The sequence below is a fragment of the Geotrypetes seraphini genome, chromosome 1, assembly GCF_902459505.1.
Source record: "Geotrypetes seraphini chromosome 1, aGeoSer1.1, whole genome shotgun sequence".
Lineage (NCBI taxonomy): Eukaryota > Metazoa > Chordata > Amphibia > Gymnophiona > Dermophiidae > Geotrypetes > Geotrypetes seraphini.
The window spans coordinates 344956108-344971583 of record NC_047084.1 but is presented as its reverse complement, the minus strand read 5'-3'; the positions used below and the strand labels follow the sequence as shown (position 1 = coordinate 344971583).

The following is a 15476-nucleotide window of genomic DNA, read 5'->3' as shown; positions in this document are numbered from 1 at the left end:
GGGTTCTGAAGGAATTAAAGGAGGAGATAGCGGAACTACTGCAGCAAATTTGCAACCTATCCCTGAAAACAGGCGTGATCCTGGAGGATTGGAAGATAACCAACGTTACGCCCATCTTTAAAAAGGGATCAAGAGGTGACCCGGAAAACTACAGACCGGTGAGTCTGACCTCGGTTCCGGGGAAAATGGCGGAAGCACTGATAAAAGAAAACATCGATGAACATTTTGAAAGAAACAAAACTTCTGATAACCAGCCAACATGGCTTCTGCAGGGGGAGATCGTGCCTAACTAACTTATTGCACTTCTTCAAAGGAATTGACAAACAGATGGACAGAGGAGACCCCGTGGACATCATATACCTAGATTTCCAAAAAGCCTTTGACAAGGTGCCTCATGAACGTCTGCTCCGGAAACTGAAGAACCATGGGGTGGATGGAGTTGTACATAGATGGATCAGAAACTGGTTGGCGGGTAGGGGTGAAAGGCCACTACTTGGACTGGAGGAGGGTCACGAGTAGTGTTCCGCAGGGCTCGGTGCTTGGGCCACTGCTATTTAATATATTCATAAATGATCTAGAAACAGGGACGAAGTGTGAGATATTAAAATTTGCAGATGACACCAAACTATTTAGTGGAGCTCGGACTAAAGAGGACTGCGAAGAATTGCAAAGGGACTTGAACAAACTAGGGGAATGGGCGACGAGATGGCAGATGAAGTTCAACGTTGAGAAATGTAAAGTATTGCACGTGAGAAGCAGAAACCCGAGGTACAACTATACTATGGGAGGGATGTTATTGAATGAGAGTACCCAAGAAAGAGACTTGGGGAGAATGGTGGACATGACAATGAAGCCGACGGCACAGTGCACAGCGGCCGCTAAGAGAGCGAATAGAATGCTAGGTACAATCAAGAAGGGTATTACAACCAGAACGAAAGAAGTTATCCTGCCGTTGTATCGGGCGATGGTGCGTCCGCATCTGGAGTACTGCGTCCAATATTGGTTGCCGTACCTTAAGAAGGATATGGCGTTACTCGAGAGGGTTCAGAGGAGAGCGACACGTCTGGTAAAAGGGATGGAAAACCTTTCATACGCTGAGAGACTGGAGAAACTGGGTCTCTTTTCTCTGGAGAAGAGGAGACTTAGAGGGGATATGATAGAGACTTACAAGATCATGAAGGGCATAGAGAGAGTAGAGAGGGACAGATTCTTCAAACTTTCAAAAAAATTGAAAGAACAAGAGGGCTTTCGGAAAAGTTGAAAGGGGACAGATTCAAAACAAATGCTAGGAAGTTCTTCTTTACCCAACGTGTGGTGGACACCTGGAATGCGCTTCCAGAGGAAGTAATAGGGCAGAGTACGGCACTGGGGTTTAAGAAAGGATTGGACAATTTTCTGCTGGAAAAGGGAATAGAGGGGTATAGACAGAGGATTACTGCACAGGTCCTGGACCTGTTGGGCCGCCGCGTGAGCAGACTGCTGGGCACGATGGACCTCAGGTCTGACCCAGCGAAGGCATTATGTTCGTATGTTCTTATTCGTGGTTTTTCTTAATTCGCGGTCCGGCTCTGCCCCTATCCCCCGCAAATACCGAGGGAGAAGTGTTAACTGTTCTGAGCTCACTGGGGAGAAAGGTATAGAAAATTGAATGAATGAATCAATAAATGTACATGTAAATGTAAAGTGCATATAATGTAGCACAGCGATGGGCAACCTTTATACAAAGAGGGCCACATGAATGCAAGTACAATCTGAGCCAACTGCAACATTACCTAATGTCTGAACTGGAAATGCACAAGATCTTCATAGACCCCCTGTGATAAATAACACATCATTACCCGCGTGTTTTATCATTACCCATGTGTTCTGTAGTCATGAGTTTGCTTATTCACACAAAATAGAGTAACCTATTTTTTTCTATTCACGAGCATTTTTGCTTATTCACGGTAATGCATTGTGTTCCCATGAAGATATTCGTAGAACTGTGCCCGAGTATTGTTACACTAAAAGATTGTTTTTTAAAAAAAAAAAACCCAAAAAAGTGTGTATAAAATACAGTACATTTATAAAATGCAGACTATAACAAGCAAGCTGTTCTTTACAAGAAATTATGAATTTATGGTGTTAGATAGCAAAAATGTACAGTAAACAGGTTCACACATGAACCTAACCCCCTTTTCCCCATAGGATCAATGGTTCTGTATTTGCATTTTTGGTATTCACAGGGTTTTCTAGGGCAGTGATTCCCAACCCTGTCCTGTAGGAAAACACCAAGCCAATCGGGTTTTCAGGCTAGCCCTAATGAATATGCATGAGAGAGATTTGCATATGATGGAAGTGATAGGCATGCATATTTGCTTCATGCATATTCATTAGGGCTAGCCTGAAAACCCAATTGGCCTGGTGTTCCTCCAGGACAGGGTTGGGAACCACTGTTCTAGGGACCGAACCCCAGCAAATAGCAAGAATGCACTATAGTAAAAATTTAACAAACACACTCGCACAACCCCCCCGCCCCAACACACATACACCTAAAAAAAAACAACCAATGGAAACAAACTGCTAGTGTAGATATTCTGAAAATATTTGTGAAATACAATATTTAATATCACCAAAACTGTAGTGACTTCACCAGCTACTCTATGCCTTAGTCCTCTCCCACATGGACTTCTGCAGCGCGCTATTCAACGGTCTCATGGCAAAGAACATATGATGTCTCCAGCATGTAAAAAACTCGGCAATCACATTTCTAAAAATCCTCCATTCCCATGACCCTGTCTCCCAGGCTCTATCATCAGCCAAACATTGTGTCTTGAAGGGCCTGATGCTAGTGTTCAAATCTTTGCATGATATGGGTTCCGGGCTACATGACAAACAAGCTTCCTCTGTACGTGCCGAATAGGCTCCTCTGCTCTCAGGATGAAATACGCCTCATAATGATAGTGTTCGTCAACTGCAAACCACCAAACGACGTTCCTACTCTCACTTCATACTGACCCATTGGAATCAACTGCCCCCACTGATTAGATCCCTTGAAGGACTCCTCAACTTTAGGAAAGCAATAAAAACATACCTCTTCACCTAACTCCCCCACCCGTGACCGACAAATTACAAAGACATGTGTATTGATACAAGATCCTCATTATTTGTCCCGTTAAGATAAAAACTTGTATTGATGAATTTTGCACTGTAATTTTGACAGATTTAACCTGTAAACTGTATATTATATATATTGATATTGGATCCTTACTATGTGTTGAGTTAGGATAAAAAAAATTGTACTATAACTATGGCAAATTGTACACTTCTCCCTCCGGATTCACGGGGGATAGGGGCAGAGCCGGACCGCGAATGGTGAAATACCGTGAATATCTTCTGGTCCGGCTCTGACCCACCCCCGCCTCCCTCCTGCCTTTCCCCTGGCATCTCGGCCTTACCTGGTGGTCTAGCGGGCTTTCGGGGCAGGAGCGATCTTCCTACGCTCTTGCCCCATGCAGATCGCCAATAGGAAATAGCTGCCATGAGTTCCCGTAGTCTTTTGAGACTACGACGGGAACTCCCCACAGCCATTTCCTATTGGCTATCTACACTGGGCAGGAGCGTAGGAAGATCGCTCCTGGCCCGAAAGCCTGCTAGACCACCAGGTAAGGCTGGGACGCCGGGGGGAAGGCTAAACTGAGGGTTTTTTTTTTTTCTTTTTTTCCCCCTCCCCAAAAAATCTCGAATATGTGAAATCGCGATTGCCGAAACCGCGAATGGGGAGGGGGAAGTGTAATCTGTTAACTGTATATTATGTGTGGTAACCTGTTCTGAGCTCTTTGGGAAGGAGGGGATAGAAAACGAAATAAATAAATTGATCTTTTCTGTGTATATTTCCCATGGTCTTTTGTATTGCAGGATGTCTACCACTGTTAAAGCTGAGATCACGTTTAATAATAATAATAATACAGTAACTTTATTTTTATATACCGCAATACCACAAACAGTTCAGAGTGGTTTACAGAGGAAGAGACTGTATACAGACAGCGATAATACAAAAAAACTTTCAAAATTACATTAACACGGTAAGATTAATCCATTTTTCCTGGAAGTGTTTTAGGAGCTTTCTTTTTAAAGATGCATTCAATAACTAAATGAATTGCTTATGGCTCTCTTTTTTATCTTTATAGTTTTTGAGAGTTTTTTTCCTTCCCTTTCCTATTGTTTTTAACCTTAATTGTTTTTTCTCTTATTAATCAGATTGTATTTCTTTCCTTGCCTTTCCTTGTGTTTTATTATGTTTGTATAAGGTGGTTTTTATTATGTTTAGTAGATCTTGTCCCTTTGTTAGTTGTATTTGTTTCCCCTAACTCTGTAATTTTTATCGATTTGTACATCGCTTAGAATTTGGAATAGGCGATTAATCAAATTTTATAATAAACTTGAAACTTGAAACATCATGGTAGAAATGGAGTCGGAGAAATTTGTCAAGGATAAGTTTTGATTGACTTCCTAAAAGTTTGGTAAGAAAGAGTGTTTGAGAAAAAAAAGTTGGTTATTCAATTTGCCTGCTTGGAATGATAGTGTTCGATCGAGGAATCTCTTGTAGATACAGCCCTTCAAGGATGGGAAAGCGAACAAGTAGGCACTACGGGTACAAGTTATGCTTGGAAAAATCGAAATGATGAGATAGCTAGATTGGGGATGAACCTGTTATGGCTTTGAAGCAAAGGCAAGCAAATTTTAAAAATAACCTTTGCTTCCATGGGCAGCCAGTGTAGTTTTTTGTAATATGGGCGTACATGATCTGATTTCTTGAGACCGTAGATGAGACGGACTGCAGCGTTCTGAATGATTCTCAGTCGTTTGATGGTTTTCTTAAAAGATCCCAAGTATATAATATTGCAATAGTCTAAGATACTTAAGATCAAAGATTGAACCAGCAGTCAGTCGAAAAGGGAAGTCAAAATAGTGTTTAATGGTACGAAGTTTCCATAAAGTGAAAAAACATTTTTTAACCTGAGAGTTGGTGTGATCTTTGAAAGTCAAGCTTTGGTCCAAGATGACACCCAGGATTTTGATGGTAGAATTAATTGGGTGGTCTGACGTATTTAATCTCAAAGAAGTATTCGTAATCTTGTTATTAGGACTTGCCAAAAAGAACTTAATTTTATCCGAATTCAGTTTTAATTTAAATTGCGTAGTCCATTGTTCTACCTTAGTAAGGACAAATGAGATGAATGGTTCTGTCTCTTGAGTCAGTGAGCTTAAAGGAATAATAATTGTAATGTCATCCGCGTATATATATGATTCCAGTTTTAAATTGGATAACATATTTCCCAATGGTGCCATATAGACACTGAAAAGTGAAGGGGAGAGTGGGAAGCCCTGTGGAACTCCACAGGGATTACACCAAGCCTGAGAGAGAGTTCCTTTGCTGTAAATCTGGTAAATACGTCTTTTTAAGAAACCTGAAAAACAATTTAGTACCTGTTCGGAAATGCCAATGGAATCAAGGCATCTGAGCAAAATGTCATGATCAAGAAGGTCAAAGGCACTTCTCAGGTCAAACTGCAGTACCAGTGCGCTTTTTCCCAGGGAAAACAGATGGAAAAGGTGATCAGTCATGGAAGCTAAAATTGTTTCAGTACTATGATTTGTACAAAAACCAGACTGAGTCATGTAGGATGTTGAACGTCTCTAAATATTTGTGTGATTTTTTTTAAGTTAACTCATCCCTTCTTACACCCTGTGCTGTCTATTGAGATGTTTTCATGTCTATTGTGCTGACATTGGCATAGATTCACTAAACTCATCGTTGGGCGATCTGTAGGCGAACCATTACCAAGTCTTTCCGGGCGACCAATTCACAACAGACTCTGCATGCAAATGTTGTGATCGGACGCACGCACTACAGTGATCCCACGGATCACTGTAGAACGATTGAGACACATGCACAGACCATCCTCGTTGGCTGTAGATGCAATCTGCTCATGCGCTTGCTCTCCGCACAAGCGAGGTCAAAACAAAGGAGGAGGGGTAGCTGCAGTTTACTTGAGTGGATATTTCAATGGAACAGAACACGCTTTAGCCAAGATTATGGAACAGAACACGCTTTTAACCAGCGGGTTAAAACCACAGGCTCGCAGAGTGGCAGAGAGTAGAAGAGTCGGCAGGGACAGTAAGCGACTGGTCCTCAGCAATCGCTTCATTTTGGATCGGCAAGCCCAGGGCTAGATTCACAAAGCAAACCGATCATGTACCGATCGGTTTGCGACCAGATTCCCTTGGGCCCCATTCACTAACCTCTCTTGCGATCCGATTCGAATCCGTGCATGCATATGAGGAGAAACGCATGCAAAGTAGACAGGGATGCGATTCATGAACAAAATTTTCTGAACCGACTGGGCTGGCCGATCATCCCAAGAAGCGACTATATGGGGACCAGTCGAAAACGTCTTTCCGACTCTTCGAAGCCCTGCTCTCTGCTGCCCTGAATTTCTCCTGCCTGCCACCCCGATGCTCTTCTCTGCCTGTTCTGCCTCAATGAAAAAAAAAAAAAAAAGTTGCAGCCCTGAAAGCCTCCTGCAGCCCGACTCTCCCGCTGCCCTGAATCCTATATTTATGTACTTTTTGGTTTCCTTTTCTGTATCCAAATGATTTTCTCCTCTATTTTCTAAGATTCTCATTTACTTTCTCTTACTCTTTCTCCCCCAGATTGCCTGCCTGCCTGCCCCAATTCTCCAACCCTTCTCTGCAGTGCAAGCCCTTGGTTTTAACCCGCGGGCTTAAGCTGGTTAAAACCATGGGCTCCTTGAAAAAAGAAAGAAAAAAAATCTATACAATGAAAAAAAAAAGCCCAACTATGTTGGGCCCAGAGGTCCAGTGCATGCGCAGACCTATCGAGCGATCCGGGCAGGCATATTGGGGTTTCGATAATTCATCGGACTGAATTGTTACTTATGCATGCCATTTCCCCTCATTTGCATGTGCAGATCCGATCGGGTGTGGATCGGGCAGGCTAGTGAATAGGGTTGGGGTCGGAGAAGGCTCTCAAACTAGTCGGGACACAATCGGTGAGCTTAGTGAATCTAGGCCATTGTTAGTAGCATGCGTTTGAATATGGTGTTTCCAGTCTGCTCCCTAAGGTGGCTGGGTTGTAACAGCCATTCTGTGCATGCTGCTAGTGCTACACGTCCCCACGCCTTCATTTAGTGGTGTAACTGCCCCATAATGCAATTATTATGCCCTTCTGTTGTAATATGCTTATATAAAGATATTTCCTGTAGTACTTTATGTATTTATATTCTAATGGACTCAAGCCGACCGCGCACAATTTTTTTTGTATTTTTTTAAATAATGCCTCCTGCGTTTCTAATAGTTAATGCCTTAATCCTGCTACCAGCACCGTTAGTATATTTTAGGCTGTGTGTATCCTTTTAATTCGTCCCTCCCCGTGTTTCGAGGCGGCAGCAGCAGCAGCAGCAGCAAAGAGTGGCCGGGATTCGGGAACTCTCTCTCTGCTCCAACCCTGCCGCCTTGCCTGTTCGGCGTCAGGGATTTGGCAGAGGAGATTTGCGGGCAGCAGACGCAGAGTTCACGTGCCTCATCTGCCATAGGGTAGCCGGACATGGGTCGTGCGCCTTCTCGTCCAATCCCACGCCCTCCTCGCCTTGACAGCGCAAAAATGCCCATTTAAAGAGACGGAGTGTACCACTCAGGTGGAGGGGGGGACGGACGGACAAACGAACACCAAGGGATAGCCGGATGTCTGTCAGAATTCAGTGTAATCCAATGCTGAACCGGGGGAAGCCGCGTCTCTCGGGGAAGGGTGAGCTTCGGGGCGGTTTAAAGCAGGGGCAGCGCGTCTCCGGCGAAAAGGAGGAAAGATTGGGCAAATGGTAAAGCAGTCTTTAGTTAGGGGGGTGTTGGGGGGGAGGAGGAGCAGGCTGATGGACACCCAGCTGCTGGTTTCCTAAACTTCACTATGGCCGCCCAGTCAAGGTAAGGAATTCAGGGAGAACTTTTTCTCTGGCAGGTTTCGACCGTCCCAACCCCACTCCTTGCTACCCCGTTTTGCTTGTCATCGTGGGGCGCTGTGTGGCTTGTGAGAAATTTTAATTATTTTCTCTCTGTTGTGTGCGTTTAAAATGCAACCTTAACTGGCTTTTATGGCAGGCTGATGACAGATCACGCAGATTTTGTCTTACCTTTTTTTTTTTCCCCCCTCCTCTGTATATTGTAGAGTTAAAGGAGTAACTAGGTTTATACGAAGTTGTATAAAATAATGACCAACATGTACGTTATGTTCATACTTCCATTTGGAGATGTTAACTTTTAACAGCTTCAGTATTCATTGTGAGAGCCTTTAACATATGGTGCATAAACGTGTGGGGGGGGGAGGGGAGAGGTTAGTTACAGGTTTGCCTTTCCCCTTGTTTTTCAGGTTGTGGCTTACCGAGTATCGAATTTTGTGTGTGTGTGAAAGAGAGAATCTGCTTGAGTAGGCAAATTGTGAGAGCTACTTGGGGAAGGGAGAATTGTATAAAGGGTCAGAGAGAATATACTTAACTGTGTGTACAATGCTTGGATGTCACTGTGAACTCTAATTAGCTTAGGGCTTCTAAAATAGTTATGTAATGACTAAAATATTGGGTAATGATGCAGCATTTTCCCCCTCAGTTGTGTGCATCAGATTGTAATCCTTTACACTAAAATCATTTCATTAAATCCTAGTGTGAAATGGTGTGGTGGCCATGTTTGTCCACTCCAAGGTGCAGCAATTTTATCAGTACAGTATTACATTAAATCCTAGGTAAGGTGTAGTGAATTTCACCCAGACTGCCAAGATCTGCTTATTTTACTATTCTTTTTGTTTATGGGAAAGATCTTTGATTGATCTGGTTCAAAACTTACATTGTTCACTAATTCTTTTTTTATTATTATTATTTAATCTCATAGAGTCAGGCCTGAAAATGAGCAGCTCTTATCTACCTGTTGTAACTACAGAAATAAGTTGCACATTATTAAGTCAGGTGCAGCTTTTGGGATATGCAAAAGGATGCGGGGCCAGCCCTGCTTTCAAGGCACTTTCCGTTTCCCACTTGAAGACTACATGATTGGGTGCCAGCTAATTATCAGACTAAGGGCCTGATGCTCAAATCATACTTGGCATGCAGCATTTTGTTTAAACTGGTTTTAACCAGTCTAAATGAAACTTTTTTTTTCGCTGCTAATGCACAGAGGCTTTTGGCCACTGCTCCTATCATTCATGGAAGCAGTGACCAAACGTCTTATGCTAATGAGCTCACTTAGCTCATTAGAAACTCTATGCAATGCTCAGAACAGTATGGAAACTCCCTGTCCTAATGATTGAAACTTACTGACAGTTGTTAGGGCAGGATGACTTTTAATGCCGCGCTTGCCTCCTAATGTCTCCTCTGGTGGCAGCAGCTTTTTCTCTCCCTCACACACTTACCCACGATATATCCATCCTAATCCCCTTAAATGACATCTCAACTGAAATTATAGATAACCTCTCACACAATGATAGAAATCGAAAAATGGACTATCAACTTCAAACTGAAACTAAACACAGAAAAGACAAAAGTCTTTTTGGAAAGCCCCAATGACAAAATAACCAGAACATCATTAAAAAATAAACGACCACTGGGAGTTGGATATTTACCTGGAGGGATACGAGGAGATTTCTATTGCTGTCCCTGAGTCTCCTGCAGAAGCGGTTTCTTTCCGCTGTAACTTTACTGGCAGGCACTCACCGAGACGGACCCCTGACGTCACCGGGTCCATCTCCAACTGGTTATATTGAAGCCGCCGCCACGGTTAACTTGGAAGTCGGATATTTACCTGGAGGGATACGAGGAGATTTCTATTGCGGTTTCTTTCCGCTGTAACTTTACTGGTAGGCACTGACCGAGACGGACCCCTGATGTCACCAGGTCCGTCTACAACTGGTTATATTGAAGCCGCCGCCGTGGTTAACTTGGGAGTAGGGGGGAGCCATTCTTCATCTAATTGAGGACGTCGGTGGAGACTTGCTTTGAGCCCTGTGTCTCCTGCAGCAGCGTCGGGCTTGGTGTAGATTCGGGCAGGCATTGCCAGAGACGGACCCCTCACGTCATCGGGTCGGTCTCTTCCTTGATTGATTTCCTCTGCCTTAAAACCCAGACTGCTGCCGCGGTTGAACTGGGAGCCATTCTTCATCTAATTGAGGACGTCGGTGGAGACTTGCTTTGAGCCTTGTGTCTCCTGCAGCAGCCTTGGGCTTGGTGTAGATTCGGGCAGGCATTGCCAGAGACGGACCCCTGACGTCATCGGGTTCGTCTCTTCCTTGATTGATTTCCTCTGCCTTAAAACCCAGACTGCTGCTGCGGTTGCGGCCGCAGGGCCCCTTAGGGCAACATGGAGCCGGGGAGCGAGGTATTAGGTCGTATAACTTTATTGGTATATTATGGGGAAAAGGAAAATTAAGCCTAAGAGTTCAACACCTGCTGTTTCTGGACCTATGGACAGGCATTTGTCTTTATCTATAGTGATATGAATTCTCCCGTGTCGGGTGCATCGCTGAGTCCCCTAGAAAGGACTCCCCCCCCTTCATCCAGTATCTAGTGATAGCGGGAAGATCATTCCTGCTACTTCCACAGAATATGTGGTTTCCTCTGTGCAAACAAGTAAATTAATTTTTTCTGATATACCCAAACCACCTGAATTTTCAGGTGTTGCAGAGGACCAATCACTATCAGAGGAAAAACAAGATATTACCCTCAAAGATTTGTGGTTGGGTATCTCAAGAGTTTAAGGGTTTCTCAGAGAATCAATGAAACAAACTTTGGACTATTCACAATCTGTTTCTCAGAAGTTTTTGAATGTGAATTCCAATTTAAGTTGTTTGGACAAAAGATTAAGTGTGGTAGAAAATCAATGTAACACATTGCAAACTGTCTCAGTATCTGCTGTTAAGGATTCTACTCTGTTACATTCTAAAATTGAAATGTTGGAAAATGCGAATAGAGTGAGGAATCTCCGCTTGGTTAATTTCCCAGTGATCCATTTATTATCTCCCGAAATACTGTTAAGGAAATATCTTAAAGAGATACTGGGATTACCCAATGCGGAGACCTTTCCAATCAATAACTATTACTATATTCCGCAAAAAAAAATACAATCCGACCAGGAGGAGGACCATCTGATCACTAATGGAATAAATTTGACAGAATTTTTAGAAGATAGTCAAGATGTGATTCAGAATAGATCCACCCTGGTAATAACATGCATGAGTGAGATAGACAAGACATTAATGATGAAACTTTACTTTAAAAATAGATTGACTAAATTCTGTGGAGATTTAGTTAGGATTTTTTCCTGATGTATCAAGAGCTACGCAACTAAGGAGAAAGGAATTTTTTAAATTGAGAGCTAGAGTTTTAGCTCTTGAGGCATCATTTTATTTAAAATTTCCTTGTAAATGTCTTGTTCAATTACAAGCCATTCAATATGTATTTTGGGACCCCATTCAATTGCAACAATTTTTAATGTCTCGAGAAAAGAAATGAGGTTTGTTGCTTTAATGTTTCATCTCTGAGAAACTGGAGGAATGTCAAAGTCCCCCAAAAAGTGGAATGGTTAGGATTCGATGAATCAGGAACCAATTCTTAGTTTTCTTTATATCTTGTGTTAGTTGGTATTAAGGTTTGGCTCTCCAACTTTGTGGGCTTGAAAAGGAATTTTTGTATTCTATGTATAATTATTGCTAAACTTTGTGAAATAATCCTTTTTCTTTGGTATCATTTGATATTAGAAATTGTAAAATTTGCATAAATAAAAAACAAAAAAACTTAGGAGTAGGATATTTACCTGGAGGGATACGAGGAGATTTCTATTGCTGTCCCCGAGTCTCCTGCAGCAGCGGTTTCTTTCCGCTGTAACTTTACTGGCAGGCACTGACCGAGACGGACCCTGATGTCACCGAGTCCGTCTCCAACTGAAGCAGGGAAGCTGGATTTGTTAAGTTGGTATTAACTATATTACAATAGTGTTAGATTAAACATGGGAAAAAGGAAAATTAAACCAAAGAGCTCTACACCAGCTATATCTGGCCCTATGGACAGGCATCTAACATTAGCAATTGAAAACTCTTAAGTAGTACCAATTAATATGAACTCTTCTTTGTCAGGTGCTTCAATGAGTCCCCTCGAACGATCTCCTCCCCTTCATCCAGTATCATGTGAAAGTAGGAACACTATTCCTACTATATCCACCGAACAAGTGATAGCCTCCACTCAGATTAATAAGCTGGTCTATATTGAAATACCTAAAGCACTGGACTTTTTAGGTGTAGTGGAGGAACATTCACTTACGGTGGAAGCACATGATATTACCCTTAAAGATTTGTGGTTAGGTATTTCTAGGGTTGAAGGGTTTCTTAGGTCAACGATGAAACAAACGGTGGACTTTTCACAGTCTGTTTCTCATAAATTAGAAAATGTGGATTCCAATTTGAGCTGTTTGGACAAATGACTAAACGTTATAGAAGCTCAATGTAATACACTACAAGCTGTCTCAGTATCTGCTGTTAAAGATTCTACTGTGTACATGCTAAAATAGAATCAATGGAAAATATGCATAGAGCGAGAAATCTCTGCTTGGTCAATTTCCCTGTAACTCATTTGTTATCACCTGAAATTTTGTTAAAGAAATTTTTTAAAGAAATAACTGGGATTGCCCAATGTGGAGAATTTTTCAATAAATAATCATTATTATGTTTCTCAAAAAAAAAAGAAAAAAAAAGAATTTGCCCAGGAGGTGGACCATTTGGTCACAACTGAAATTAAGTTAACTGAATTTTTGGAAGATACTCAAGATGTGATTCAGAGTCGGTCTACCCTGGTAATAACATGCATGAGTGAGATAGATAAAATGTTAATTATGAAACTTTACTTCAAAAATAGGTTAACAAAGTTTTGCGGAGACTTCATTAGAATTTTTCCTGATGTCTCTAGAGCTACTCAATTTAGAAGGAAAGAGTTTTTGAGGTTAAAAGTTAGAGTTTTGGCTCTAGAGGCATCTTTCTATCTGAAATTTCCATGTAAATGTTTAGTCAAGTTACAAGATGTTGAATATGTTTTCTGGGATCATATTCAATTACAACAATTTTTAGTTGCTCGAGAATAGAAACAAGTTTAATTTTCTTTAAGTTTCATTGCTAAGAAATAAGAAGAGAAACGAATCCCTATTATAGTAAGGAATGATTCAACTTTCGCGAAGGTGAACTAAGAATTATTCCTTTATTTTTCCTTATACTTTTCTGTTGAAATTGTATCATGTGTCCCCTTTTAGTGGGCTTAAAAAGGAGTTATGTACGATTGATCATGCATTCTGTTTGGAGATCCTTTTTTTTTCCTTTGTATTATTGGATAATGTATTATTCAAATTCTAATAAAAAATTTATTGAACTAAAAAAAAAAAAAAAATGACCACGAATACCCAATCTCCAAAACCATAAAAATACTGGGTATCCCACTAGACACACACTTAACCATGGCTGACCACACAAACTTACTGGTGAAGAAATGTTTTTACACGCTGTGGAAACTAAGGACTATTAAAAAAATTCTTCGACACAACATCCTTTAGATTACTAGTGCAGTCGCTAATCCTATCTATCCTGGATTACTGCAACATCGTCTACCTGGGTATCCCAAAAAAAAAAAACCAAAATAGTACAAAAATTAAGAATAGTGCAAAACACTGCAGTTTGCTTAATCTTCGGACTGAGGAAAAAAGACCATATTAGCCCCTACTACAAAAATTACACTGGTTGCCAGTGGAGGCGCGAATACTGTTCAAGTTTGCATGTATCTGTTTCAAACAGGTCTGGGGACTAGCACCGTCCTACGTGCTACCACATTTCATGCTGTACAACCCCACAAGAACAACCAGAAACCGAAACATCTTTGCATACTCAAAGATCACAGACTGCAAATACAAATCCTTTCTGGACAGAACCTTCATGTTCCAAGCAAGCAGACAGCAATCCTGGCTGGGGAAACTACATAAATAGAGTCAGGCAGACCTACGGCGCATTCCGAAAATCATTTAAAACCGTTCTATTTGACAAATTCATCGCCTAAACAGATGACCTTTTCTCACTATGATATTTCCCCTTGGCAAACCTGATATACCGTATTTTCGCGGATATAACGCGCACCTGTGTAAAACGCGCACAGGGGTATAGCGCGCAGAAATCACGATGATATGTACCAAAACTTTTCTATACCGCGCTCAGGCATATAACGCGCATGATGCCCGACGCTCCTTTCGCCCGCCCTGACTTTCCGTGCGCTGTCCCGACTCTCCGTTCACCCCCCTGACTTCCGTGCACTGCCCTGACTTTCCGTGCGCTGTCCCGACTCTCCGTTCACCCCCCCTGACTTTCCGTGCACTGTCCCCCCTTGAAGTCCTGTCCCCCCTTGAAGGTCTGTCCCCATCCTGAAAGCCTGATGCCCCCCCCCGACGTCCGATACATCCCCCCCCCGGCAGGACCACTCGCACCCTCACCCCGAAGGACCGCCGACTCCCCAACAATATCGGGCCAGGAGGGAGCCCAAACCCTCCTGGCCACGGCGACCCCCTAACCCCACCCCGCACTACATTACGGGCAGGAGGGATCCCAGGCCCTCCTGCCCTCGACGCAAACCCCCTCCCCCCAACGACCGCCCCCCCCCAAGAACCTCCGCCCGTCCCCCAGCCGACCCGCGACCCCCCTGGCCGACCCCCACGACCCCCCCACCCCCCTTCCCCGTACCTTTGGAAGTTGGCCGGACAGACGGGAGCCAAACCCGCCTGTCCGGCAGGCAGCCAACGAAGGAATGAGGCCGGATTGGCCCATCCGTCCTAAAGCTCCGCCTACTGGTGGGGCCTAAGGCGCGTGGGCCAATCAGAATAGGCCCTGGAGCCTTAGGTCCCACCTGGGGGCGCGGCCTGAGGCACATGGGCCAAACCCGACCATGTGTCTCAGGCCGCGCCCCCAGGTGGGACCTAAGGCTCCAGGGCATATTCTGATTGGCCCACGCGCCTTAGGCCCCACCAGTAGGCGGAGCTTTAGGACGGATGGGCCAATCCGGCCTCATTTCTTCGTTGGCTGCCTGCCGGACAGGCGGGTTTGGCTCCCGTCTGTCCGGCCAACTTCCAAAGGTACGGGGAAGGGGGGTGGGGGGGTCGTGGGGGTCGGCCAGGGGGGGCGCGGGTCGGCTGGGGGGGGCGGTCGGAGGTTCTTGGGGGGGGGGCGGCCGTTGGAGGGAGGGGGGTTTGCGTCGAGGGCAGGAGGGCCTGGGATCCCTCCTGCCCGTAATGTAGTGCGGGGTGGGGTTAGGGGGTCGCCGTGGCCAGGAGGGTTTGGGCTCCCTTCTGGCCCAACTACACAAGGGTACGGGGAAGGCGGGTGGGGGTGTCGTGGGGGTCGGCCAGGGGGGTCGCGG

At 43.8% G+C, this 15476-nt stretch overlaps 1 protein-coding gene across 8 annotated transcripts in view; it reads left to right on the top strand.

Annotated features, from left to right (window-relative positions):
* The window catches only part of AFF1 (AF4/FMR2 family member 1), a 517509-nt gene that overhangs the window by 70588 nt on the left and 431445 nt on the right, over nucleotides 1-15476 (top strand). The window contains exon 1 of one of the 8 annotated variants that reach the window (XM_033962837.1): nucleotides 7849-7983. The exons of the other annotated variants lie outside the window; for them this stretch is intronic. Coding sequence (XP_033818728.1) covers nucleotides 7967-7983 — 17 coding nt within the window. The 5' untranslated portion in view covers nucleotides 7849-7966. Of the gene's footprint in view, nucleotides 1-7848; nucleotides 7984-15476 lie in introns of those variants that run through there. 8 annotated transcript variants of the gene reach the window in all.